Source organism: Symphalangus syndactylus, chromosome 14, assembly GCF_028878055.3.
Source record: "Symphalangus syndactylus isolate Jambi chromosome 14, NHGRI_mSymSyn1-v2.1_pri, whole genome shotgun sequence".
Classification (NCBI taxonomy): domain Eukaryota; kingdom Metazoa; phylum Chordata; class Mammalia; order Primates; family Hylobatidae; genus Symphalangus; species Symphalangus syndactylus.
Window position 1 is genome coordinate 10,294,360 of NC_072436.2, and position 26,773 is coordinate 10,321,132.

General features: G+C 51.5%; 3 protein-coding genes across 16 annotated transcripts in view; 1 reads left to right on the forward strand and 2 right to left on the reverse strand.

Moving 5' to 3' along the window:
* Window positions 1-301: 301 nt before the first annotated feature.
* CDK3 (cyclin dependent kinase 3) lies at window positions 302-5,703 on the reverse strand. Of its 6 annotated transcripts, none has more exons than XM_055242184.2 (8): window positions 5,329-5,626; window positions 4,799-4,928; window positions 4,390-4,467; window positions 4,199-4,319; window positions 3,923-4,078; window positions 3,729-3,830; window positions 2,940-3,143; window positions 302-1,040 (listed from the first exon to the last, which is right to left on the reverse strand). In XM_055242184.2, the coding sequence occupies exons 1-8, from the start codon at window positions 5,411-5,413 to the stop codon at window positions 915-917; spliced, it is 1,002 nt and encodes a 333-aa protein (XP_055098159.1). In that variant the 5' UTR covers window positions 5,414-5,626; the 3' UTR covers window positions 302-914. The 6 variants fall into 6 exon arrangements, with proteins under 6 accessions (XP_055098159.1, XP_055098158.1, XP_063473242.1 ...); XM_055242183.2 differs by having other exon boundaries at window positions 3,923-4,093; XM_063617172.1 differs by lacking the exon at window positions 5,329-5,626 and adding an exon at window positions 5,679-5,703 and having other exon boundaries at window positions 3,923-4,319.
* Window positions 5,704-5,761: 58 nt separating this feature from the next.
* On the reverse strand, window positions 5,762-26,381 carry TEN1 (TEN1 subunit of CST complex). Of its 7 annotated transcripts, XM_063617199.1 has the most exons (6): window positions 26,089-26,203; window positions 20,175-20,295; window positions 18,513-18,647; window positions 17,194-17,291; window positions 13,815-13,972; window positions 5,762-6,207 (listed from the first exon to the last, which is right to left on the reverse strand). In XM_063617199.1, the coding sequence occupies exons 4-6, from the start codon at window positions 17,283-17,285 to the stop codon at window positions 6,086-6,088; spliced, it is 372 nt and encodes a 123-aa protein (XP_063473269.1). In that variant the 5' UTR covers window positions 17,286-17,291; window positions 18,513-18,647; window positions 20,175-20,295; window positions 26,089-26,203; the 3' UTR covers window positions 5,762-6,085. The 7 variants fall into 7 exon arrangements, with proteins under 7 accessions (XP_063473269.1, XP_063473270.1, XP_055098187.1 ...); XM_063617200.1 differs by lacking the exons at window positions 18,513-18,647; window positions 20,175-20,295 and adding an exon at window positions 18,367-18,432 and having other exon boundaries at window positions 26,089-26,381; XM_055242212.2 differs by lacking the exon at window positions 18,513-18,647 and having other exon boundaries at window positions 26,089-26,344.
* ACOX1 (acyl-CoA oxidase 1) overlaps window positions 26,147-26,773 on the forward strand; it is a 38,131-nt gene continuing 37,504 nt past the window's right edge. For 2 of the 3 annotated variants that reach the window (XM_055242140.2, XM_063617145.1), the window contains exon 1: window positions 26,359-26,639. In XM_055242140.2, the coding sequence (XP_055098115.1) occupies window positions 26,531-26,639 (109 nt within the window). In that variant the 5' untranslated portion in view covers window positions 26,359-26,530. Of the gene's footprint in view, window positions 26,640-26,773 lie in introns of all 3 variants that reach the window. The other variant, XM_055242139.2, reaches the window with a different exon arrangement.

Sequence of the window (26,773 nt, forward strand, 5' to 3'; positions counted from 1 at the left end):
GACAGAGCGAGACTCCAGCTCAAAAAAAAAAGGGCTTGGTGGCATATGCCTATAATCCCAGCTACTCGGGAGACTGAGGCAGGAGAACTGCTTGAACCCGTGAGGCAGAGGTTGCAGTGAGCTGAGATTATGTCACTGCACTCTAGCCTGGGTGACAGAGTGAGACTCTGTTTCAAAAAAAAAAAAAAAAAATCATGGAATAGCCCCTGCCTCCCCACCTACTCCTTGCCCATTTCCCCACTGTCTCAGTTTGGGCCAGAGCTGTCTCCAGCCCTGTGTCAATCTTCCCCTTGTCGGGAAGCCCAGGTGTCCCCTGTGAGCAGTACAATCAGAAAACTCAGGAACATACCACGTTTATTTCTTGTTGTCAAGCCAGAAATGAACCAAAAGAAGCACATCTCAGGTGAAGGAACACCTCCTTAGTGCAGCCATAGCCCACCTCTCCTGCGATCCGGGGAATGCCCTCTCTCCTCTCCCTCACTCCCTCCTGTTTAACTTGGGGCTCTGAACTAGAACTCAACTCTTCCCCCAAACATTTTAAATCCAAAAAGACCAGCAGGGGGCGCCCTTTCCTCAGGGTCTGGCCCTGCAGGCGGGGCAGGTGAGGGCCTGAATACCCACACCCAGCTCTGACAGGCCCCCTGCCTTCAACTTGGCACTTGTTCCAGTGCCCGGGGACCCCTCGTGCATGGAGCATCTGTGCCTCTATTTTGAAACGGCACTGTCAAACCCAAAAAACAACACAGGATCTCGCTAACCTGCGGGCGGGACTAACCCAGACTCAGCCCTCTGCAGGCTGATGCTAAATTCCTTAGTGCTTTGCTCTCCCCAGATGCATCCTCTCTCGGCAATGGGTAGGAGGCAGCGGGGGCAGCAGCTGCTCGAGAGAGGATCTGAGTGTGGCCTTGACATTCTCAATGGCAGGATCGCTGCAGCACATACTGGCGGGCGGCCGGGGAGGGCTCGGGGGTTGAGAAGTACGGGTGGGCCAGGGCAGTCTTGGCTGTGATCCTCTGGCAGGGGTCATACTGCAGGAGTTGCTAGGAAGAAAGAAAGAAGAAGATGTGGTCTGGGTGCAGCCAGGGTGGGGTGAGAAATTCCCCTCCCAGGTCCCAGATCAAGGGCCTGGGCCCCAAATTGGCTGCCCTCAAACCCAGAACCGCACGAAGCCACGACCTCCCAGCTCTCCAGCCAGTTCTGGACACTCCTGGAATCTGGACAGTCCTAACGAGTTACCCAGGTCTCCTCAGGCCACTGAAGCTGAGTCACCCCCCTTCTCGGGGAGGGTCCCAGGTCCCACCCTGCTTCTAGTCGGGAAGAGCACAGAACCCTACGTATCAGGAAGCAGGGGACTGAAGCTGTCCAGGGAGGAACCCTGAGTGGGGGCGCGGAGACTGACACTCCAAGAGGCCAAACCTGTCCAGCCCTCTGCCCTAGAGTCCCTAAACCCAGACAGGATGTAGAAGGATCCCCTGTGGTGGAGTAGCCCAGCTGGAGGGCTCGGGGCCTTGGCTGGAGTCCGTGCCGTCCTGCTACCATTAGGCGGGTAGACAATACACAGAGACTTCTGGAGAGCTGGACACACAGCCTGAAGATGAAAATACTGACCCACCTTCCTCTCAACACCAGATTAAGGAGAGACATGTGGCTCCAAGACTTTGTGGGCAAGAATGGATGGTGGGCGGGCGCAGTGGCTCACACCTGTGATCCCCCCAGCATTTTGAGAGGCCAAGGCAGGAGGATTGCTTGAGCCCAGGAGTTCGAGACCAGTCTGAGCAACATAGTGAGACCCCATTTCTACAAAAATAAAATTAGCTGGGCATGGTGGTGCACCCCTATAGTCTCAGCTACTCAGGAAGCTGAGGTGGGAGGATCAATTGAGCCCAGGAGTTCCAGACCAGCCTGGGCAACATGGTGAAACGCTGTCTCTACAAAAAAATACAAAAGGTGGCCAGGCATAGTGGCATGTACCTGTGGTCCCAGCTACTCAGGAGGCTGAGATGGGAGGATTGCTTGTGCCTGGGAGGTCAAGGCTGCAGTGAGTCATGGTCACACCACTGCACTCCAGCCTGAGTGACAGACTGAGACCCTGTCTCGAAAAAAAAAAAAAAAAAAAAGAACGGACGGTTCTGCCAGAGACTTCCTGGGCAGTCTGGCCTGGGCCAGCTCAAGACACCAACAGGAGGGGTGAATGAGAACCGTGGCATGGGCCCAGGCAGTAGGGAACAGCCTGTTCTGAAGACTGACCACTGTAGGAGTCACAGGGGAACAGCCAGGCAGTAGAACGAGGGGCCCCAGCCAGGCACAGTGGCTCATGCCTCTAATCCCAGCACTTTGGGAAGCCAAGGTGGGCAGATCACCTGGGGTCAGGAGTTCAAGACGAGTCTGGCCAACATGGTGAAACCCTGTCTCTATTTTTTAAAAATACAAAAATTAGCTGGGTGTGGTGGCAGGCACCTGTAGTCCCAGCTACTCGGGAGGCTGAGGCAGGAGAATGACTTGAACCCAGGAGGCAGAGGTTGCAGTGAGCTGAGATCATGCCATTGCACTCCAACCTGGGCAATAAGAGCAAAACTCCATCTCAAAAAAAAGAAGGTATGGCCCCAGCCTGGGGAGGCATATAGCTTAGATGGAGCAGTAATGTCCACAAAGTAGAATAACCAAACACACAAGACAACTAGGGGAAAAGGGCGTGTAGCACAGCATAAAGTAAAGACAGAGCTAACTCAATGAGCGCCACTTTCACAGGGAAGATAAACACTGCACTTATCCTACGGGAGGCTTCCAGGTTGAACAATCAGTATACCCAAGCCAGTTGTGTACAAGGGTCAGGAAAGAGACCCTGGCCTTGGACTCAGAAAGTGCCAGGGTTATGTAAGAGGCTGGTTGATGAGGGGACATTGTAGTCGGAGCAGCAGCTAGAGCCCACATGCACCTACCATGAGCAGGTCCCTGCCCTCTGGCTCCAGATTGGGCACAATCTCTTCCAGTCCCTTCCTGGTCCACTTAGGGAAGCTGCCCTTATAGTCAGGCAGCTGGGTGACCCCGGGCCATGTGTCTTCGCTGGGTGTCCCCAGCGTACGAAAGATACGAAAGAGCTGGTCAATCTCAGAGTCACCAGGAAACAGGGCTTTTCGAGTCACCTGAAATGGGGAAGAAGAGAAGGTGTGAGGTCCACCACTTTGTTATACAGAATCCAATACCAGATAAGTGGCCAGACCCAGGGAGAGGCCTGTCAAGATAGCTTTCCCATGACTGTGCAAAGAATTCTGGCCTCTTTTGGAATAAGGCTACCTTCCTCAGTCCTTTAGCCAGTACCAAACACCTTTTTTTAAAAAATAGAGACGGAGTCTTGCTCTATCACCCAGGCTAGAGTGCAGTGGCATGATCACAGCTCACTGCAGCCTCAACCACAGGCTCAAGCAATCCTCCTACCTCAACCTCCCGAGTAGCTGGGACTACAAGCATGCACCACCACACTCAGCTAATTTTTGTATTTTTTTAAGAGCTGGGGATTTGTTATGTTGCCCAGGCTGGTCTCAAACTCCTGGGCTCAGGCAATCCTCCCATCTCAGCCCCCCAAAGTGCTGGGATTACAGGCGTGAGCCACCATGTCCAGCCCCAAACACTCTTTAATCCACCTCGAATGGAAGCATCAGTGGGCCCCACCCAACCCCAGTAGGACCCTGCCTGTGGCACCCTGTGGCCATGTGTGCCCCTCTCTCTACCATCTCTGCAAAGATGCAACCAATGCTCCAGATATCCACAGCTGTGGTATAGAACTTGCTGCCCAAGAGAATCTCGGGGGCGCGATACCACAGTGTCACCACCTGCAGGGCAAGGAAACAGCATCACTCGGGGTGGCTGAGTGCATGGGTGACACTCCTCCTGCTGCCCCTCTCTCCTCTTTGTCTTGCAATACCTCGTGGGTGTAGGTGCGCAGGGGCACCCCGAAGGCTCGAGCCAGGCCGAAGTCAGCCAGCTTGATGGCACCCAACTCATTGATGAGCAGGTTCTGGGGCTTCAGGTCTCGGTGGATGACCCGATGTGAGTGGCAGAAACTCACCCCCTGCAGCAGCTGGAAGAGGTAGCTCTGGAGAAACGAGCGCGAGGTGGAGGCAGCTGAGCAGAGGCGCTGCGTGGACAGGGATGGCAGGGACGGGGTGTCACCTCTCCTTCCCCGCCCTTCCTTCCCTACCTTGATGAGGTGCAGGGGGAGCTCTGAGCCTGGGGTGGAGTCCATGTACTTCTTCAGGTCCTGGCTGAGGAACTCAAACACCAGATAGAGCTTCCTCTCGTTGTGCACCACGTCCAGCAGTCTGGCAGGGAGATGGCAGTCAGGATGCTACCTTCGCCATCCCAGCTTCCCCACCTCAATCCCCAACTCACTGGACAATGTTGGGGTGCTTCAGTTCCTTAAGCAGGGAGATCTCCCTGATGGCAGTGCTTGGGACCCCCTCCATCTCCCTGCAAGAAACAAGGGCACAGCTGTGGGCAGAGACTTGGGCCAAGAAGGGCACTTCCAGCCAAGGGGATCGGCTTCTCCTTATCGCCACAGAATGACCAGGGCCCCGGCAATGGAGACCTGTGCTCCTTGGCACGCCATCCACCAAACTCCACAGTCAGGGTCCCGGCAAAGGCTGGTCAGAAGGCAGTGAGCTGGGGGAGGGCGGGTAAGGGCTGCCGGGCAGCACCCGGAGGAGTTAAATGTGGACTCCAGGAAGGAGAGAACGGATCAGGGAGTGCCCAGGTTGTGAAGGCCCAGGGTGGGTAACTCAGGGGCCGTCCCAGCACTCACAAATCCAGTCTGATCTTCTTCAGGGCCACCAGCTGCCCTGTCTCCCTGTTCTTGGCCTTGTACACCACCCCATAGGTGCCCTCTCCGATCTTCTCTACCTTCTGGAACACATCCATGGCCACAGAGCTGCCTGGGAAACAGAAGGCGCTGCGCCATTTGCGCCCCACGCCCAGCGCTCCCGTTGCTCCTCCAGCCTCCATGTGGCGCCCTGCCCAGCCCAGCCCCGCCCAGACCGCCCAGCTCCCAAGGTCCACGGCCTAGCCACCCCAACCCCAGCTCATCCTGCCTGGGAACCTGGCTGGGGGTCGGAGACCGCCCCTCGCTCAGCCCAGCCCGGACCCCCAGGGGGTCAGGGGCCACCCCTCACCCAGCCCAGCCAGGACCCCCAGGCTTCTTGCCCATGCCCGGCCTCAGAGGGCAGGGCCCACACTCTCCCACCCAGCCCCCTGCCCATCCCAGCCAGAACCGCCAGGAAGTCAGAGGCCACCCCTCGCCCAGTCCAGCCCAGCATGGACCCCCAGGCCTCTCACTTGTGCCAGGCCTTAGAGGGCAAGACCACCCTTTCCCACCCGGGTCACTGCCCAGCCCAGCCAGGCTCAGGCTCTGGGGACACATGGCGGCCAGGAAGGGCTGCACAGGGGCCAGGGCCACTAGGGGCAGAGGTCAGGGGTCGGGAGGGTCTTAAAGTTACAGTCCTGTCTTAGGCTGCACAGTCAGGGCCCAGGGCCTCGGCACGGCCCGTGTGACGACGCTCAGCCTCCTCCGAAGGCAGAGCCTGGCCAGGGGCAGACCCCTGCATCCTGGGCCCCTGACCTGGGCCCCCCACCCCAGCCCCTGGGCCCCTGGCACCCTCCCCTGAGGCCCCAGGCCCAGAATTCACCAGAAGCCCTGAGAGGCTGCAGCCCACAGCCCGGGTTGCAGCTCCCCCTCCTGGCCCCCACCGGCGCTGCACCACGAGCACACTTGGAGAGCACGCCCCCTGGGCCTTTATTCACCAGAACCTTATGGAACCCTCCATGGCCCCACACCAAGCACGGCCCCGGTGCCCAAGCTCGGCCACCTGCAGTCTCCCGGGGTGGGGCTGTCGGATTTATGGCGTGCTTTCTGGGCTCTCATTGCTGAGCCAATCCCAAAGTAAGGGAAGGGGCTGGATTCACCACCCGCCCCTCTGCTTTCGGGCTCCAGACAAGGCCGTCGCTGGGGAGGCGTCTGTGCTCTCCGGGGCTCCCACAGCTCCAGAGGGTTTGGGCTCGGAAGCAGGTGAGGGTGTTGCTGGGCTGCTGCTTCCTACTGGCCGCCGCCCCGGTCCTGCTTGTACAGCCTCTGCTCCCGGATGGCTTGTTCCAACAAGGGCAGGTTCATCCCCTCCACACAGGTCAGCACGCGCGCCTTCACCACGGAGCCTCCCTCTGCAAGACAAACACCGGGGCACGAGCGGTGGACTGAGTGGCGTGTCAACAACGTCCTCCAAGGTGCATTCCAGCTGTTCCCTCCACAGCCCAGTCCTGGGTTTTGGCAGCAAGCGGTGTGGACAATAACGACGGCATATGGGGCAAAGGCAATTATTTGGGCCTAGAACCATGGGCCTGTCATGCACAGTAAGCCCGTGTCTGGAACTTAGCAGGTGGCCAGAAAACCCCTTTGGACTGAGGGAAAGGCCCCCTTGGCACCTTGGGACACAATGTCATCAGGAACCAGGGGAAAAGAGACACCGATATTTTAAGAATCCAAGAGACTGAGCTCCCGGTAAGTTTGGCTTTATAGGAGCAGGTCATCCCACCCTGGACTAGGGGGGCTTCTAGCAGATGTGGTGGTGACCTGATACATAATGGAAAGGTTTGCCACTGTTCAGGTGGCACCAAACAGGAAAGACATCTGGGAGAGACATTTTACAAATTTTCTTTCTTTTGCCAGGTGAACTGGCTCACGCCTGTAATCCCAGCACTTTGGGAGGCCGAGGCATGTGGAACACTTGAGAGGTCAGGAGTTCAAGACCAGCCTGGCCAACATGACGAAACCCCATCTCTACTAAAAAGCAGCGTGTAGTGGTGCATGCCTGTAATCCCAGCTACTCGGGAGGCTGAGGCAGGAGAATTGCTTGAACCCAGGAGGTGGAGGTTGCAGTGAGCCAAGATCACGCCACTGCACTCCAGCCTGGGCGACAGAGCAAGACTCCACCTAAAAAAAAAAATTTCTTTTTTTGAGACAGGGTGTCGCTCTGTCACTCGGGCTGGAATGCAGTGGCTCAATCACGGCTCAATGTAGCCTCCACCTCCCAGGCTCAGGTGATCATCTCAGCTTCCTGAGGAGCTGGGACTACAGGGATGCACCACCACACCCGGCTAATTTTTGTATTTCTTGTAGAGATGAGGTCTCGCCATGTTGCCCAGGCTGGTTTCAAATTCCTGGGGTCAAGTGATCTGCCCGCCTTGTCCTCCCAACATGCAGGCATTATAGGTGTGAGCCACTGTGCATTGCTGACGTTTTTTTTTTTCTTTTCTTTCTTTCTTTCCTTTTTCTCCAGTCATAGCTTGCAAGAGAAAAAAAAAAAAGGTTAAAAAATTTTTTTGCACTCATGCTCTTTCTGCTCTCTGAGCACTTTAATAAGTAGATTTCTGAGACGGGTGGATCACCTAAGGTCAGGAGTTCGTGACCAGCTTGGCCAACACGGCAAAACCCCGTCTCTACTAAAAATACAAAAATTAGCCAGGTGTGGTGGCTGGCACCTGTAAACCCAGCTACTTGGGAGGCTGAGGCATGAGATTGCTTGAATCTGGGAGGCAGACGTTGCAGTGAGTGGAGATTGCACAACTGCACTCCAGCCTGGGCGACAGAGTGAGACTGTCTCAAAATAAATAAATAAATAGATGCAATGTTCTAGGCTATTACACTGTTTTCTTTTGATGCTGTTTGAGATAAAGGCTGTGCCTGCTTTTCTGCTAGTCTAGGTCATTTATAGCACAGCCTGAGGGCAGAATTCAGGGTGTCATCCTGCCTAGATTCCAGCTGTCTACACAGGCTACCCTTAGACAATGAACTCATTTGAAACATGAGGTTGCCTGTGTGTCTCAGCTTCTGTTAGACCCAGTGCTGACACAGGTCAGAGAGGAATCGGAGCCAGGCATGGTGGCTCCCAACACTGTAATCCCAACACTTTGGGAGGGCAAGACAAGCGGATCACTTGAGGCCAGGAGCTCAAGTCCAGCCTGGCCAACATGCCAAAACCCTGTCTGTACTAAAAATACAGAAATTACCCAGGCCCGACTACTTGGGAGGCTGAGGCACGAGAATCACTTGAACCGGGGAGGTGGATGTTGCAGTGAGCCAAGATTGCACCACTGCACTCCAGCCTGGGCAACAGAGTGAGACTCTGTCTCAAGAAAAAAAAAAAAGAAAGAAAGAAAGGAAAAAGGCCAGGCGCAGTGGCTCATGTCTGTAATCCCAGCACTCTGGGAGGCTGAGGCGGGCGGATCACCTGAGGTCAGGAGCTCAAGACCAGCCTGGCCAACATGGTGAAACCCTGTCTCTACTAAAAAGACAAAAATTAGCTGGTGTGGTGGCGCATGCCTGTAATCCCAGCTACTAGGGAGGCTGAGGCAGAATCGCTTGAATCTGGGAAGCAGAGGTTGCAGTGAGTGGAGATCGTGCCACTGTACTCACAGCCTGGGCGACAGAGCAAGACTCCGTCTCAGAAAAAAAAAAAAAAAAAGATAAAGAACCTGGAGCAAAGAAGAAGGGCCTGGGTTATAAAAAGCAGTCAGAATGCAGTGGGGTGAGGCCTGGGGAGAGGAAGGGGTTATACGGAGCACAGATGTTCTTTTAGGAGGTTTGTCTGCAAAGGGAGGGAAGGTCATGGGCAGGCAGGTCGGACTCTAGTGTAGAAGATGACTTCTTGTCCTTGAGACTATTATTTCCATATAGAGGAGGCTTGAACGCCTTATATGTGGAGAGGGAACTGTGGTAACCCCTTAGGTAGGAGGGACCCCGCTTCCTCTTAGACTAGAGGAAGGAGCTAATGGTGGCTGTTTCAGTGTCTCATTGTAGGAGGAAGAACGGCTGCCTGTGGCCTCAATTCTAGCTGGGACATAAAGCAATAAGCTGGGAGGGACAGGGGAGGAGAGGAAGTGGGTTCTTATGAGGCAGGGGAATTTCTGGACTAGCTGTGGTGGCGCCTGGGAGGGGGGTGTGGCCAGGACACAGGAAGGATTTCTAGGCAGAGCAGGGGAACCCCAGTGAGCCCCTGAAATCATTGAGCTCTGAATCCTTGGGAGTTCTGTGATCTTTCTGCACTCAACAGTTGGCAGGACCAGAAGGGTGGAGGCTGGGTTCTCGGGACAGGAGTGAAGCTGCCAGGAAAGTGGCTGAAATGGTAGTGAGGCCCAACGGGGAAGAGAGGTGGGGGAGAAAGCCCAGGAGTCCCGAGTCTACAGGTCCTAATAGGGCAAGAGGGACGCAGCAGAAGTAGAAGGGAGAGTGGATGGCATGCAATTTCAGGAAAACAAGTCCAGGGTGCAGCAGCAGGCGTGGGAGGTGGAATTGGGGCAGAGGTGCACAGTGGCGGAACCGGTTGGCAGCAGGGAAACAGGGAGGGATGTGTGATGCTGACACACCTGAGGAGCTGGGGAAACTTGGGCCCTGCTCCAGACTCTGTGGGTGTGTAGTTTGGGGAGGAAGGTTTGGGCAAGTCCCAGAGCTGTAAGGATGCTCGACGAGGGAGGTGCACAGGGGACACACAGGAAGGTTTCCCTCCCTCCCTTTCTCTTCTCTTTTCTCTTTCTTTCTTTCCTTTCTTTCTTCTTTCTCTTTTTTTTTTTTTTTTTGACAGGGTCTTACACTGTCACCCAGGCTGGAGTACAGTGGTACAGTCTCAGCTCACTGCAATTTCCACCTTCCTGGCTCAAGTGATCCTCCCACCTCAGCCTCCCCAGTAGCTGGGACTACAGGCATGTGTGCAACAATACATCCTGCTAATTTTTGCATTTTTTGTAGAGATGGGGTTTCACCATGTTACCCAGGCTGGTTATTATTATTATTATTTTTTTTTTGAGATAGAGTTTTGCTCTTGTCGCCCAGGCTGGAGTGCAATGGCGTGATCTCAGCTCACTGCAACCTCCACCTCCCAGTTTCAAGCGATTCTCCTACCTTAGCCTCCCGAGTAGCTGGGATTACAGGCATGCTCCACCACACTCAGCTAATTTTGTATTTTTTGTAGAGACAGGGTTTCACCATGTTGGTCAGGCTGGTCTTGAACTCTTGACCTCAAGTGATCCACCCACCTCAGCCTCCCAAAGTGCTGGGATTACAGGCGTGAGCCACCACACCCAGTTTCCAGGCTGGTCTTGAACTCCTGGACTCAAGTAATCCACCAGCCTTAGCCTCCCAAAAGTTCTGAGATTACAGGCATGAGCCACTGTGCCCGGCCTCTTTTCTTTGTCTTTAGAAACAGGGTCTCATTTTGTCACCCAGGTTGGAGTGCAGTGGCGTGATCATAGCTCACTGCAGCATCGAACTCCTGCCTCAAGCCATCCTCCTGCCTCAGCCTCCCAAGTAGCTGGGACTATAAGCACAAGCCACCACACCCTGCTAATATTTTCATTTTTGTAGAGATGGAGTGTCTCTGCGTTGCCCAAGTTGGTCTCAAACTCCTGGGTTCAAGTGATCCTCCCGCCTCAGCCTCCGAACATGCTAGATTAGTGAGTCCCTGAGCCCAGCCACACAGGAAGGTTTCTGAGGGCAAAGTGCACAGGTGCAGTGAGAGAAAAGCAGAAGGCAGAGGATGCATGGCGAGGGCTTCTAGGCAGCTGCTTGCTGTGGTCCAGTGCCCTTCAGCCCGGGCGTGCTCCGAGTGCCTCTGGAGTAGGCCTGGGAAAGGCTGTGCCCTACAACTTAGTTCCAGAACAGGGGGCCCTTGGACCTTTGGATGGTGCCACCGGGTGTCAGGTATGTGGGTTTTTATCACACCCCAGCATGTCTTCACCTGTTGGTCTTCTTAGCTAGCTCTTAGGCAAACATTTCAGAAAGGTGACTTCTCACCTGTCCTCAGAACTGTCAGTCTGGCCACAGGGCAGGATTCATATCTGATCAACCTTTGTGTCCCCACAGGACTTTGGGCCTGGCACAGGAAGGTTTATGGTTTTATTTCTATTTATTTATTATTATTTTGTAGAGACAGGCTCTTGCTACATTTCCCAGGCTGGTCTTGAACTCCTGGGCTCAAGCGATCCTCCCTCCCTAGCCTCTCAAAGTGCTGGGATTACAGGTGTGAGCAACCACCCCTGGACTTTTTTTTTTCTTTTTTTTTTTTTGAAACAGGGTCTCACTCTGTCATCTAGACTGGAGTGCAGTAGAGCAATCTCGGCTCACTGTAACCTTGAACTCCCGGATTCAAGCAATCCTGCCACCTCAGCCTCTCAAGTAACTGGGACTACAAGCCTGTGCCACCACACCTGGATAATTTTTTAATTTTTGTAAAGATGGGGGGTCTCACTATGTTGCTCAGGCTGGTCTTGAACTCCTGATCTCAAGCAATCCTCCTTCCTTGGCATCCCAAAGTGCTGAGATTACAGGCATGAGCCACCGCACTTGGCTTTCACAGGGAGGTTTAAAGCAGCCACAGGGTGCCCCCTCTGCCCAGGCCAGAGGTCAGGGCGGACAGAGCACAGTCAGCCCGGATGCTCTCCTCCCACCTCCTCATCTTTGATTCCAAGTTCCCTCCGTGAATGATGAGCATGTATGACTTAGAAAATCAAGACAGGCCGGGCACGGTGGCTCATGCTTGCAATCCCAGCACTTTGGGAAGCTGAGGCAGGAGGATCATGAGGTCAGGAGCTCAAGACCAGCCTGGCCAAGATGGTGAAACCCCGTCTCTACTAAAAATACAAAAATTAGCCAGGCACAGTGGCAGGTGCCTGTAATCCCAGCTACTCAGGAGGCCGAGGCAGGAGAATCGCTTGAACCCGGGAGGCGGAGGTTGAAGTGAGCTGAGATCGCACCACTGCACTCCAGGCTGGGTGACAGAGTGAGAGAGTGAGACTCTGTCTCAAAAAAAAAAAAAAAAAAAAAGAAAATCAAGACAAAATTTTTCTTTTCTTTTTTTTTTGAGACGGAGTTTTGCTCTTGTTGCCCAGGCTGGAGTGCAATGGCATGATCTCGGCTCACAGCAACCTCCACCTCCTGGGTTCAAGCTATTCTCCTGCCTCAGCCTCCAGAGTAGCCGGGATTACAGGCATGCACCACCACGCCCAGCTAATTTTGTATTTTTAGTAGAGGCAGGGTTTCTCCATGTTGGTCAGGCTGGTCTTGAACTCCCAACCTCAGGTGATCCTCCTGCCTTAGCCTCCCAAAGTGCCAGGATTACAGGTGTTAGCCACTGCGCCCAGCGACAAAAATGTTTTAAGAAAAAACCCCACAAAAAACAGCTTGTGATGCAAATTATAAGAGTAGTAAACTAGCCAGTACCCAGAAACAGGCTACTTCCTCTGAGGCCTGATTAGATTCAGGTTCAATTTTTTTGGCAAGGACCCACCAGACGTGGTGGTGCTATGTGTGTCTTCCTCATGCCTCACGTCGGAGGTACATGATGTTTGACCTTCTGATTTTATCACGTTGACATTGATCAGGCCGGCCCAGGCACTGCCAGCGGGTCCCTCCATCACAATGATCCCATCAAAATGTTTCCTAATGATTTTGGCCACTAGCGAGGACTGTTGCCTGGATTTTTTATTTTGTCAGGGCTTTTAAAGTGATGACTTTGAATTTATGGATTTCTCCTGTGTTCATTCGCTGTGACTCTTCTCTAAAGAACTTTCCAGGCCAGGCGTGGTGGCTCACGCCTGTAATCCCAGCACTTTGGTAGGCCGAGGCAGGCAGATCACAAGGTCAAGAGATCGAGACCATCCTGGCCAGCATGGTGAAACCCCATCTCTACTAAAAATACAAAAATTAGCTGGGCATGGTGGCGGGCGCCTATAGTCCCAGCTACTTGGGAGGCTGAGGCAGGAGAATGGCGTGAACCCAGGAAGAGCTTGCAGTGAGCCGAGATCGTGCCACTGCACTCCAGCCTGAGCGACAGAGCGAGTCTCCGTCTCAAAAAAAAAAAAAAAAATAGAAATCAGAAGTAAGGCTGGGTTTGGTGCTGCACACCTGTAATCCCAGCATTTTGGGAGGCCAAGGCAGGCAGATCCCTCATCCCAAAATAATGACACCTTGTCTCTACAGAAAATTTAAAAATTCGCCAGGTGTGGTGGTGCATGCCTGTGGTCCCAGCTACTCAGGAAGCTGAGGTGGGAGCCTCATGAGCCCAGGAGGTGGAGGTTGCAGTGAGCTGTGATCATACCACTGCACTCCAGCCTGGGTGACAGAGAGAGATCTTGTCTCAAAAAAACTAAAAAAAAAATTTTTTTAAGACTCAGATTAAGGGCTGACAGGCAAATTCAAAAAGATCTAGGCAAGCTGCCTCACATCAGGCCTGGTGTGTTGTAGGCCTTGAGAAATTAGTGGTTTCTCTCTCCTCGTTCTCACTTCCCCATGGGGGACCATCTCTTCACTGTACCTGTCGTTGTTTTTTTTTGTTTTTTTTCGTTTTTTTTTTTTGAGACGGAGTCTCACTCTGTCATCCAGGCTGGAATGCAGTGGAACGATCTTGGCTCACTGGAACCTCTACCTCCCGAGTTCAAGTGATTCTCCTGCCTCAGTCTCTTGAGTAGCTGGGACTACAGGCACATGCCACCACGCCCAGCTAAGTTTTGTACTTTTAGTAGGGACGGGGTTTCGCCATGTTGGCTAGGCTGGTCTTGAACTCCTGACCACCCACCGTGTCTTTGAGTTGGCACCATGTGGCCAGTCCACTCTGAGTTGAATCCTCAAGAGTCCTTGAACTTGTGGGCTGATTTGGAAGAAATGTTAACCCCGATGAGACACTGCTGTTGGGTCAGGAGCCCATTTCTCACTGACTGCCCCAAAGACTGCCCCAGCTCAGGCCACAGGATGAGAAAGGGGGTGTGAGGCCACAGCTCACCCTGCTGATGCTGGAGCTCCCCGAGGACGATGTACAGGGAGCCCACCTGGGCGTGGAAGGGCTCCACCAACTTGGTACAGACAAGAACCTGGTGCTGATCGGATCCGTGCTGAGCCATCAGTGTTACTCTGGACTGCATCATGTCATAGAGGCACAACCTGGAGGGCAGAGGAAATGCAATAATTTCCATCCATACGTAGAATCACCACCACGCTCAAAAGGTTTGCATGGCCAAGAAAGCTATAGAAAAGTGTTCAGCCTCAGTCTCATCACAGAAATGCAAATTGCAGCAACAAACCAGAAAAAATTTTTCAAGTCTACATTGTAGAATGCGAAGGAATTCCTTTTAATTTTCATCTCCTTGCCTTTAATTTTCTTTGCGGCATATTTTGATAAGCTGAAGCTTTTAATTTTGTTGATGATCAGTTTATTCATTTTTTTCTTTTTTTTGAGATGGAGTCTCGCTTTGTTGCCCAGGCTGGAGTGCAATGGAGCAATCTTGGCTCACTGCAACCTCTGCCTCCTGGGTTCAAGCAATTCTTGTGCCTCAGCCTCCCGAGTAGCTGGGATTACAGGTGCCTGCCACAAGGCCTGGCTAATTTTTGTATTTTTAGTAGAGAAGGGGTTTTACCATATTGTCCAGGCTGGTCTCCAACTCCTGACCTCAAGTGATCCATCCACCTCAGCCTCCCAAAGTACTGGGATTACAGGTATGAGCCACCACACCTGATCATTTTTTTCTTTTATGACTTTTGCTTTCTATGTCTTGTCTAAAAAATCTTTTTTTTCCTTTCTTTCTTTTTTTTTCTGTATCCCAGGCTGCAACCTTGACCTTCCAGACTGCTCAAGCAATCCTCCCATCTCAGCCTCCTGAGTAGCTGGGACTAAAGGTACTTGCCACCACACCTGGCTAATTTTTTTAATTTTTTGTAGAGACAGGGTTTTGCTATGTTGTCCACACTGGTCTCCAACTCCTGGGCTCAAATGACCAACCTGCCTCAGCCTCCCAAAGTGCTGGGATTACACTCATGAGCCACTGTGCCTGGCCATCTTTTCTTTTTCAATATGGGCTATAAATGCTATAAACAGAAAAAAAAAAAGAAATCTTTGCCTACTCAAGGTTGTAAAGATATTCTCCTATTTACTTGAGACATTTCAGTTTTAGCTTGTAATCTATGACACAGTGTAAATTTTTTTTTGTATGTTGTGAAGTAAAGATCAAGATGTTTTCCCCTACCATAAGAATATCTAGCTGGGCATGATGGCTCATGCTGGTAATCCCAGCACTTTGGGGGGCCGCGGCGGGTGGATTACGAGGTCAGGAGTTCGAGACCAGCCTGGCCAAGATGGCGAAACACCGTTTCTACTAAAAAATAAAAAAAATTAGCCGGGGGTGGTGGCAGGTGCCTGTAATACCAGCTACTCGGGAGGCTGAGGCAGGAGAATCGCTTGAACCCAGCAGGCGGAGGTTGCAGTGAGCCGAGATTGCACCACTGCACTCCAGCCTGGCGACAGAGTGAGACTCATCTCAGAAAAAAAAAAAAAAAAAAAAGAATTGGCTAAGTAAATGATGCAATATCACCACAGTGAAACAAAATGGAACCCATTCAAAATGATGATGTAGATCTACATGTCTGACATGGCACTAGGTCTACCATACACAGCTAAGTAAATAAATGCTACAATATAGTAATACAATAGGATCTCATCTAGGTTAAAATACTGCTTTCTTCTTCTTTTTTTTCTTTTTCTTTTTTTTTTTTTTTTGAGGCAGGATCTCACTCTGTCACCCAGGATGGAGTGCAGTGGTGCAATCTTGGCTCACTGCAGCCTAGACCTCCCAGGTTCAGGTGATCCTCCCACCTCAGCCTCCCCAGTAGCTGGGGCTACAGGTGCACACTGCCATGCCTGGCTAATTTTTTGTATATTTTGTAGAGACAGGGTTTCACCATGTTGCCCAGGCTTGTCTCGAACTACTGGACTCAAGTAATCCTCCCACCTCAGCCTCCCAAAGTGCTAGGATCACAGGTGTGAGCCTCCACACCCAGCCCTTAACTAGGTTAAAATATTTTTTTTTTTTTTTTTTTTTTTTGAGACCGAATTTCACTCTTGTCACCCAGGCTGGAGCGTAATGGCATGATCTCGGCTCACTGCCACCTCTGCCTCCTGGGTTCAAGCAATTCTCCTGCCTCAGCCTCTCGAATAGCTGGGATTACAGGCGCCTGCCACCACACCTGGCTAATTTTTGTATTTTTTATAGAGACAGGGTTTCACCATGTTGGCCAGGCTGGTTTTGAACTTCTGACCTCAAGTGATCTGCCCACTTTGGCTTCCCAAAGTGTTGGCATTACAGGCGTGAACCACCCCACCCGGCCTAGGTTAAAACACTACTTTCTTTTTTTTTTTTTTTTTGAGACGGAGTCTCACCCTGTCCCCCAGGCTGGAGTGCAGTGACGCAACCTCAGCTTACTGCAACCTCCACCTCCTGGGTTCAAGCGATTCTCCTGCCTCAGCCTCCTGAGTAGCTGGGATTATAGGCACCCACCACCAAGCCCGGCTAATTTTTGTATTTTTAGTAGAGACAGGGTTTCGCCATTTTGGCCAGGCTGGTCTCAAACTCCTGACCTCAGGTGATCTGCCTGCCTCGGCCTCCCAAAGTGCTGGGATTATAGGCATGAGCCACCGCACCTGGCCTATGTTAAAATACTTCTATATGTATGTACACATGTCTCTAAGATGGTCCCCTGTGATTCTCACCCCCCGATATTTATATCCTTGTGTATCCTCTACGATGCTAAGGCTGACCTGTGTAATCAGTAGAATATTGCAGAAATGACTGAGACTGACTTTGGAAGCTAAGTCATGAAAGACATTGTGGTTTTCACCCTGCTCTTTCTCTTGGTCACTGCTTCTGGCAGAAACTGCTGTGTTATGAGGACCCTCACACAGAACTGCAGAGAAATCCACATTGTCTGGAACTGAGTTATCTTGCCAAGAGCCAGCACTAATTTGCCAAACGTGAACAAGCCACCTTGGAAGTAGAGGTCCTGGCCCCAGTCAAGCCTCCAGATAACTGCAGCCCTAGCCAACATCCGGATGCCACTCCCATGAGCGACCCTGAGCCAGATCCAAACAGTTAAACCACTCCCAAATTCCTGACCCACTGTAACTATGAGACAATAATTATTTTAAGTTTAGGAGAGGCCGGGCACAGTGGCTCATCCCTGTAATCCCAGCACTTTGGGAGGCTGAGTCAGGAGGATCGCTTGAGCCCAGGAGTTTGACACCAGCCTTTTCTAATTATTTTTTTTGGGGGGGGATAGAGAAAGACATTTAACATATCATCACCCCCACCAGTGGAAAAAATAACCGTTCTCACCTGCCAAATGTCCTCAGTGTGCTCCCATCAGGAACTTGGCCTGCACTGACCTCCCAGGGGAGGTAATAGGTCCCAGGTTTGGGCAGCATCATGGGCTTCTGTAACCAAATAGTTGAGATGGATTTTGAAGATTCCTGATAAACCGATTAGACTACAAAACAGAGATTAGCAGATACATGAGACCAACAGCATCTTGAAGACTAATTCCAGCGGGCAGTGTTTTAAAATTAAAAAAAAAAATTTTGGGGGGAGGGATAGCATTAGGAGATAGACCTAATGTAAATGACGAGTTAATGGGTGCAGCACACCAACATGGCACATGTATACATATGTAACAAACCTGCACATTGTGCACATGGACCCTAGAACTTAAAGTATAATAAAAATATATATAAAAAAAGAAAAAAAATTTTTTTGATATAATATGCATTCATGTATTAAAAAAAAAGAAAAAAAAAAACATGGCCGGGTGCAGTGGCTCATGCCTATAATCCCAGCACTTTGGGAGGCTGAGGCGGGCAGATCACCTGAGGTCAGGAGTTCAAGACCAGCCTGACCAACATGGAGAAACGCTGCCTCTACTAAAAATACAAAATTAGCTGGGCGTGGTGATGCATGCCTATAATCCCAGCTACTTGGGAGGCTGAGGCAGGAGAATCGCTTGAACCCGGGAGGCAGAGGTTGCAGTGAGCTGAGCTCGCACCACTGTACTCCAGCCTGGGCAAGAGAGAGACTCAGTTTCAAAAAATAATAAATAAAATAAAATAAAATAAAATAAAAAATAAAATAAAATAAATAAAATAAAATGATATGTGGAGAAGTATTGTTCCACTCCAATCTCTATGTAACCTATTCCTTCCAATCCCATAAAACAGGAGTTTATAAACGAGTACATAGTATATTTTTCAGCTTTGTGGGCTATATGATCTCTGTTACGATTACAGACACGCATTCACACAACAGAGATGTGGCCGGGCACGGTGGCTCACGCCTGTAATCCCAGCACTTTGGGAGGCTGAGGCAGGCAGATCACAAGGTCAGGAGATCAAGACCATCCCGGCTAACACAGTGAAACCCCGTCTCTACTAAAAATACAAAAGATCAGCAGAGCGTGGTGGCGGGCGCCTGTAGTCCCAGCTACTCGGTAGGCTGAGGCAGGAGAATGGCGTGAACCTGGGAGGCGAGTGAGCCGAGATAGCGCCACTGCACTCCGCCCTGGGCGAAAGAGCGAGACTCCGTCTGAAAAAAAAAACAGAGATGTGTTCTCAGAAATGCAGTTAGGTGATTTCATCATTGTGTGAACATCACTGTGTACTTACACAAACCTAGATGGTACAGCCTGCTGCACCCCTGGTGCTGTACGGTGGAGCCTATTGTTCGTAGGCCATCAACCCGCACCGCGTGTGGCTGTACAGAACACTGGAGGCAACTGTAGCACAATGGTATTTGTATATCTGAACATATCCAAACATAGGAGAAAAAAACGGTAAAAAAATGGTAAATAGTAAAAAATATGGTGTCGTATAATCTTTTGGGCCACTGTGTATATGCGCTCTGTCATTGACCCAAATGTGTGTATGAGGCATGTGCCTGTACAAGGTCTCACTCTGTCACCAAGGCTGGAGTGCGCTGCTGGGATCACAGCTCACTGCAGCCTCAAACCCCTGGGCTCAAGTGATTCCCCTTGCCTCAGTCTCCCAATAGCTGGGACTACAGGTGCGTATGGCTGCCTTCAACTATTTATTTATTTTTATATATTTTATTTATTTATTTATTTTTTCGAGACGGAGTCTTGCTCTGTTGCCCAGGCTGGAGTGCAGTGGCGCGATCTCGACTTACTGTAAGCTCCACCTCCCGGGTTCACGCCATTCTCCTGCCTCAGCCTCCTGAGTAGCTGGGACTACAGGCGCCCGCCACCATGCCCGGCTAATTTTTTGTATTTTTAGTAGAGACGGGGTTTCACCATGTTAGCCAGGATGGTCTCGATCTCCTGATCTTGTGATCCGCCCGCTTTGGCCTCCCAAAGTGCTGCAATTACAGGTGTGAGCCTCCGTGCCCGGCCCATTTTATTTTTTCACTTTTTTTGAGACAGAGTCTTGCTCTGTTGCCCGCCTAGTAGGGCTGGTGTCCCATCATAGATATGACCCCATATCTATGGGGCCTCTCCCCAGGGCTGATGGTCGGGGACACAAGCTGCTGAGCAGTGAGCAGAGAAGCAGCAACTGCGTGTCAGAGGCTACAGATAGAGGCAGCTAACTTCAAAGGGTGTCACTTCAGGGAAAGATCACCTTCTTCCCACACCATCCCTTTTTCAACTCCCATCCGGCTAAGAGCCATCACCCAATAAAATCCTCAGCATATACTACCCTTCAATCTGTTTGTGTGACCTGATTCTTCCTGGATGCCAGACAAGAACCCAGGTGCCGAGAGGCACAGGCTTGGATGCTGCCGCGGGCTCTGCACAGAGCCTGCTCCCACCAGAGAGGAGGAAGGGCTGGTTTGTTCCCTCCTGTTCCTGCACTTGCTTGCTGGGATGCTCTCTCTCTTGAGCAATGGCCAGCGGCAGGCTGAGTGAAACGAGTCACTCCAGTTCCCAACCAGGGAACCAAGGGGGTCAAGGGAACAATTCCATCTCAGCATGATCTCAGCTCACTGCAACTCCTGCCTCCAGGGTTCAAGCCATTCTCCCGCCTCAGCCTGCCAAGTAGCTGCACCCACCACCACACCCAGCTAATTTTTTTTTTTTTTTTGAGACACAGTCTCGCTCTGTCGCCCAGGCAGGAGTTCAGCGGCACAATCTCAGCTCACTGCAACCTCCGCCTCCTGGGTTCAAGCGATTCTCCTGCCTCAGCCTCCCAAGTAGCTGAACTACAGGTGCCTGCCACCATGCCCTAATTTTTGTAATTTTTTTTAGTAGAGACAGGGTTTCACTATGTTGGTCAGGCTGGTCTCGAACTCTTGACCTCAGATGATCTACCCACCTTGGTCTCCCGAAGTGCTGGGATTACAGGCGTTAGTCACCGCACCTTGCCGAATTTGACTCTCTTCATCAACACGTTCCTCTTGCACCCTCTCAGGCACATAGTGCCAGGAAGAACTGTTCTGTTTGTCAGCAAAAGACACAGAGACTGACTGTAGCCATGGTGCAGATAACATGGTGGAAGGTCCTGATCATAGCTGGCAAGTGAGACTCATGCTGGTAGCTCTGGGGCAGTACCACTGAACTCTGTTCCTTGACAGGAACAGACAGTGACTCTGGACTGGGCTTTGCTTACCTGCTAGAAGCTACAAATGCTTCAAAACAATCAGAACAAGGCCAGATGCAGTGGCTCATGCCTATAATCCCAGCACTTGAGGAGGCTGAGGCGGGTAGATCGCTTGAGCTCAGGAGTTTGAGGGCAACCTCGTCTCTACTAAAAATATAAAAATTAGCTGGGTGTGGTGGTGCATGCCTGTAATCCCAACTACTTGGGAGGATGAGATGGGAGGATCGCTTGAGTCTGCGAGGTCGAGGCTGCAGTGAGCTATGATTGCACCATTGCACTCCAGCCTGGGTGACAGAGTGAGACGCTGTCTCACAAAAAAAATTAAATTAAAAAAATGAAAAAGCAGAACAACAGACAGTGCACAGATTTGGAAAGCCGACCATTATTTCTTCAGAACAAGGAACACACTGTACAGCCCATAATGTCCAACAATGAGCAAAAAGACCTCCTCCTCAGAGTCATAGTTTGATAGAGAAGTAAGATGTCCTTTGCAAAAATTGTATCAGTGAGAGAATTAGGGCTGCGGGGGAGATATGATCTAGCCCGTCCCCCTCTTGCCTTTGGCCTCTAAGCTGCCCTTAATTATTCCTGGGTTTGGGCCAAGCTAACTTTGGGAGATACTTAGTTTATAGTTTAAATGAAAATAGCCTTTCCCTAAAACACAGCCACCTTTGTAAAGCTAATGAGAGACCAGGCTAGGAGCACAGAGAAGCCCGAACTCTGCTAAGAGTGCCAGCCATTATTCCAGGGGTCACAAGCTAGGCAACTTCCCCAGTTACTCCTGCAGATAACATCACTACTGCAGAACCTAAGATAGGCCTTTGGAGATATCTTTTCAGGTTTTTTGCATGTCTGACACCAACAACTCCACATGGACCCCACCAACCACTCCTGCAGCCCCGCTCAGAGGTGACTCAGCCTGCAGGAGGGCCATTTGCCACACCCCTAAGGTTGCACCCCCAACCAATCAGCAGCAAGCACCCATTGCCTAGCTGCCACCACCCCTTCCCCGAAACTACATTTAAATAATGTCTAATCTCTGAGCCTTCCAGGAGATTGACTAATAATACCAACTCCCACATGGTGTGGCCAGCTGTGTCAATTAAACTCTTTCTTGACTGTAATGCCATGCTCTCCAAGAAATGATTTTGTTTGTACTGCAGGAACCCATCAGGTGGTTATAGAAGTGGCATAGGCTATGAAAACACTGGTTGTCTAAAACAGGGGGAGATAACAATTACGAAGGGCTAGTGTACACGAGTGTGTGCTCACTAACATGAGGGGACCAAAGGAGTGTCCCCACTAGATGTTCCTGTTTTTCTGGTGGATCTTGGGGAAAAAGAGGTGGGGAGGATGCTGGGATTGCTATGCAATTCTCACCGAGGGAGGAGTTTGCTGGTATAATGATTACCCTCCCTCTCTTTCTTCCCTCCCTCCCTCCCTCCTTCCCTTCCTTCCTTCCTTCCTTCCTTCCTTCCTTTCTTTCTTTCATTTTCAGATGGAGTCTAGCTCTGTCCGCCAGGCTGGAGTGCAGTGGCAGGATCTCGGCTCACTGTAACCACCGCCTCCGGGGTTCAAGCGATTCTCCTGCCTCAGCCTCCTGAGTAGCTGGGACTACAGGCACCTGCCACCGCGCCCGGCTAATTTTTGTATTTTTAGTAGAGACGGGGTTTCACCATGTTGGCCAGGCTGGTCATGAACTCCTGACCTCAGGTGATCCACCCACCTCGGCTTCCCAGAGTGTTGGGACTACAGGCGTGAGCCACCTCACCTCACCTCACCTCACCGGGCCTCTTTCTTTTCTTTCTTTTTTTTTTTTTTTTTGAGCCAAGGCTGGCAGATCACTTGAGGTCAGGAGTTCGAGACCAGCCTGGCCAACGTGGTGACACCCCGTCTCTACTAAAAATACAAAAATTAGCCAGGCATGATGGTGGGTGCCTGTAATCCCAGCTACAGGGAAGGCTAAGGCAGGAGAATTGCTTGAACCCGGGAGGCGGAGGCTACAGTGAGCCGAGATCATGCCACTGCACTCCAGCCTGGGTGACAGAGCCAGACTCTGTCTGAAAAAATAATAAATAAATAAATAAAACTATGATCAATGCTTGAGCCTAAGAGTTTGAGGCTGCAGTGAACTATGGTTGCGCCACTGCATTCTAGTCTGGGTGACAGAGCAAGACCTTGTCTCAAACAAAACAAAACAAAGCAAAACTATGATCAAATACATGTGTATGCCTTTTCTCCCATTAATCACTTGTGTGGTATTCCTGCCAAAAATGCATCATCTGAATCTAATCATGAAGAAATATCAGACAAATCCGAATTAAGGGGCATTCTACTGTAGGTGCCAAGGGGCCCTCTGAAGTTTCACTGCAAAAAATCAACTTACAAAAGGCAGAGTAATAGCCAAAAATGTGTACAAATTTATGTAACATGTACATATGGGAGCCTTCAGAAGGAAGACCCAAAGATACAGGGGAAATTGTACATTTTTATGCAAATGATTGAACATAAAAGGTATGATCTAATGATAGACTGAGTGGGGAGGCCCAGCAAGGCCTGTCTGTCTAGATTCTTCTTGGCCTCATGGAAGCAGGCTTTCCTTCCTTCTGGGTGTGGGGCAGGACCCTCTCTGGAATGGAGTCTTATGGCCTACAGTCAAACAACATAGGTCAGATAATTTCTTTTTGGCCAGTTTTTACACCAAAAGAAGGAGGGAAAATTAAGAGTAATATATTTAGCGGGGTTTTTTTTGTTTTTTGTTTTTTGTCGCCCAGGCTGGAATGCAGTGGTGCAATCTCGGCTCACTGCAACCTCTGCCTCCCCGATTCAAGCGATTCTCCTGCCTCAGCCTCCCGAGTAGCTGGGACTACAGGCACGTGGCACCTCGCCCGGCTTTTTTTGTATTTTTAATAGAGACAGGGTTTCACTGTGTTAGCTAGGATGGTCTCGATCTCCTGACCTCGCGATCCACCTGACTTGGCCTCCCAAAGTGCCAGGATTATAGGCCTGAGCCACCGCACCCAGCCTATATTTAGGGTTTTATGGCTGGCTTTGGGGGTAAAGGACTCTGTTTTCTATGACCTGCCTTGGGGAAGAGGATTCTAACTTCTCTGGCTAGCCTCGGGGGAGAATGGGCCTGAGGGAGAGGAGGGCAGAAGGTAAAAAAAAAAAAAAAACAACTTGCTTTGTGGGTTGCTTCTGAGGCCTTCATTTTGGGGTATTTTTTTCTGAGACCCAACACTACAAAACAATGGGCTTATACACTTTAAAAGTGTTAACGTCAGCCAGCCAGGCAAGGTGGCTCACGCCTGTAATCTCAGCACTTTGGAAGGCTGAGGCGAGCGGATCACATGAGGCCAGGAGTTGGAGACCAGCCTGGTCAACATGGTGAAACCCTGCCTCTAATAAAGACAAAAAAATTAGCCGGCCGGGCGCGGTGGCTCAAGCCTGTAATCCCAGCACTTTGGGAGGCCGAGGCGGGCGGATCACGAGGTCAGGAGATCGAGACCATCCTGGCTAACACGGTGAAACCCCGTCTCTACTAAAAAATACAAAAAAAAATTAGCCGGGCGTGTTGGCGGGCGCCTGTAGTCCCAGCTACTCGGGAGGCTGAGGCAGGAGAATGGCGTGAACCCGGGAGGCGGAGCTTGCAGTGAGCCGAGATCGCGCCACTGCACTCCAGCCTGGGCGACAGAGAAAGACTCCGTCTCAAAAAAAAAAAAAAAAATTAGCCAAGTGTGGTAGTACGTTCCTGTAGTCCCAGCTACTCTGGAGGCTGAGGCAGGAGAATCATTTGAACCCAGGAGGCGGAGGTTGCAGTGAGCTGAGATCATGCAACTGCACTCCAGCCTGGGTGACAGAGGAAGACATCATCTCAAAAAAAAAAAAAAAAAAAGAAAAAAAAAAAAAGCGTTAAAGCCACAGAAGAAAAGTTCTTTGTTCTATTCTTGTAATTCTCGTGTAAATTTGAAATTATTTCAAAATAAAAACTCACCAAATTTAGCTCTTCATCTAAGTCTTTTCTATTCAATGCTGAGTACACCCATTATCATTGTTACATTAAGAGCAATTGGTTTCCTAGAATATTAGAACTAGAAGGTCAGCTGTCAAGTAGCCATTTGTTCACTCTACAAAGATTTCCTGAGCACCTTTAGTGGGGCAGGCACTGTGCCAGGTACAGAGAATAAACTAGACACCCTCTCTGCTGTTGAAGGGGCCTGAGATCAGCATCTTAATAAGACAAATGAGGATCCTGAGGTCCTAGGGGTTAAGAGTGGGTATTATAGTTCTATTATTCAAATTATGAATGTCATGCATCTCTCGTAGTTTTACTTCTTCTGAGAAAACTAAAGTCATAGTATTACACAGACTACAGACAGGCTAGGTGCGGCGGCTCACGCCTGTAATCCCAGAGCTTTGGGAGGCCGAGGATCAACTGAGGTCAGGAATTCGAGACCAGCCTGGCCAACATGGCAAAATCCTGTCTCTACTAAAAATACAAAAATTAGCTGGGTGTGGTGGCGAGCCCCTATAATCCCAGCTACTCGGGAGGCTGAGATAGGAGAATCGCTTGAACCCAGGGGGTGGAGGTTGCAATGACCTGAGATCATACCACCACACTGCAGCCTGGGCGACAGAGCGAGACTCCGTCTCAAAAAAAAAGAAAAATGACTAGAGATGATTCAACAGATCCCTGAATCTCCCTCGTCTACAATCCCACTGGGCAGAACTGTTTTTTGTTTTTGCTTTTTTTTTCTGTAGAGATAGGGTCTCACTATATTGCCCAGGATGGAGTGCAATGTCACAATCTTGGCTCACCGCAATCTCCACCTCCAGGGCTCAAGCCACCATCCCATCTCAGCCTTCAGAGTAGCTAGGACTACAGGCGCATGCCACTACACCCAGCTAATTTTTTGGTACTTTTTGTAGAGATGGGGTTTTGCTATGTTGCCCAGGCCGGTCTTGAACTCCTGGGCTCAAGTGATACGCCCGCCTTGTCCTCCCAAAGTGCTGGGATCCCAGGCGTGAGCCACCGCGCCCGGCCCTACACTAGGTTTTAACAGCAAGTGTGCATTTCCCACTTTGATGACGATAATGGCGAAAGCAAAGAAGTCTGGATTCCAAGACCTCTAGTAACTGCCAGGTTGGGGGGGAAATGTCTGGTTTCCCAGACAGAGGGCTTAGAGCAGCACCGCCCGCTCGACCTCATTCAAAGTCCGCGTCCACCCCTTAAACAGCGGGCAGCGCTCACAATCCCACAACCCAGGGCCCCGGAACCCACGCCTCTGCCAGTAAAGACGCCATTATCTTAACAAAAGGTAACTGGAGCCTCTCCCCAAAGAGACTTTGGTTCCCGTCCCATTCTCCAATCCGGGTGGATCTGGCCAAAGCCCAAATGATCCTCCCTAGCAATTCCGCAAAGCCCCATCTCCCGCCCCAGACTCCTGAGTCTCCCGACCACTCTCATTTCCGAGAGGCCTAGGCGCACGGACCCGGAAGCGCAACGGAGGCCGGGTGGGGGGACTGGGGGGTGGGGGGATGGGGAGGTCGGGGCGGGGCGGGAGGCAAGCGCAGGCGCACTCCCTCCTCAGCCTTGTTGTCCCGCCCCCTTCCCAAGGCCTCAGCCAACCTGTTCCAGGCGGCGTCGCCGGGTCGTCGGATTTCTTCTTTCCGCCCCGCGTGGCCACGTGACGGGGGGGGGGCGGGATACAAAAAGTGCTTTACTTTCCCACTCCCCGGACGCCCAGCAGGGCAATTTTTTGACCTTCGGAGCACCTTTCCCGAGGATCCGCTCGGGAGCCTCCCCTGGCCAGGAGCAGGGGATTAGTCTGCCCCGGGACCGGCCCCAGTCACGCCGCAGACATCGCCCCCTCCGTTTGGGCCACTGTCACTCACGCGCCGAAGGGCCGCGGAGAAAGAAGGGGCGTGCCGGGGCGGGCCGGGCGAGCGGAGGCGGGGACTTGCGCCGTACTGAGGCTGCCTCATAGGGTCCGGCCGGCGCTGGAGCCGCGGATTTAGATTGTCACTGCCGCCTCGGTCGGTGCTTACTTCTCTGCCAGCTGGCCGTCGCCATGAACCCGGACCTGCGCAGGGAGCGGGATTCCGCCAGCTTCAACCCGGAGCTGCTTACACACATCCTGGACGGCAGCCCCGAGAAAACCCGGCGCCGCCGAGAGATCGGTGAGGGCGGCGGGCGAGACCTCTCTCCTTTCCCGAGAAAAGCTGGAGACTCCCTGGATGCGGAGTCAGGGGCGCTGTGGGGCCTAGGCCATCTGGCCCGGCGTTAGGGGAGCCGGGACCCCCACTTCGAGGAA

What these genes read in the sequence shown, in the direction of transcription:
- CDK3 (XM_055242180.2), bottom strand. Translation starts at nt 5,413, where the DNA reads ATGTGTCCCCAGAGCCTGAGCCTGGCTGGGCTGGGCAGTGACCCGGGT. An exon ending in AAGAAGATCAGACTGGATTT is followed by an intron (nt 4,468 to 4,798) that starts GTGAGTGCTGGG and finishes TGTTTCTTGCAG; the next exon opens with GGAGATGGAGGGGGTCCCAA. An exon ending in AAGCACCCCAACATTGTCCA is followed by an intron (nt 4,320 to 4,389) that starts GTGAGTTGGGGA and finishes TCTCCCTGCCAG; the next exon opens with ACTGCTGGACGTGGTGCACA.
- TEN1 (XM_063617200.1), bottom strand. Translation starts at nt 17,285, where the DNA reads ATGATGCTGCCCAAACCTGGGACCTATTACCTCCCCTGGGAGGTCAGT. An exon ending in ACACTGAGGACATTTGGCAG is followed by an intron (nt 13,973 to 17,193) that starts GTGAGAACGGTT and finishes TCTGCCCTCCAG; the next exon opens with GTTGTGCCTCTATGACATGA. An exon ending in GGAGCTCCAGCATCAGCAGG is followed by an intron (nt 6,208 to 13,814) that starts GTGAGCTGTGGC and finishes TTTGTCTTGCAG; the next exon opens with AGGGAGGCTCCGTGGTGAAG.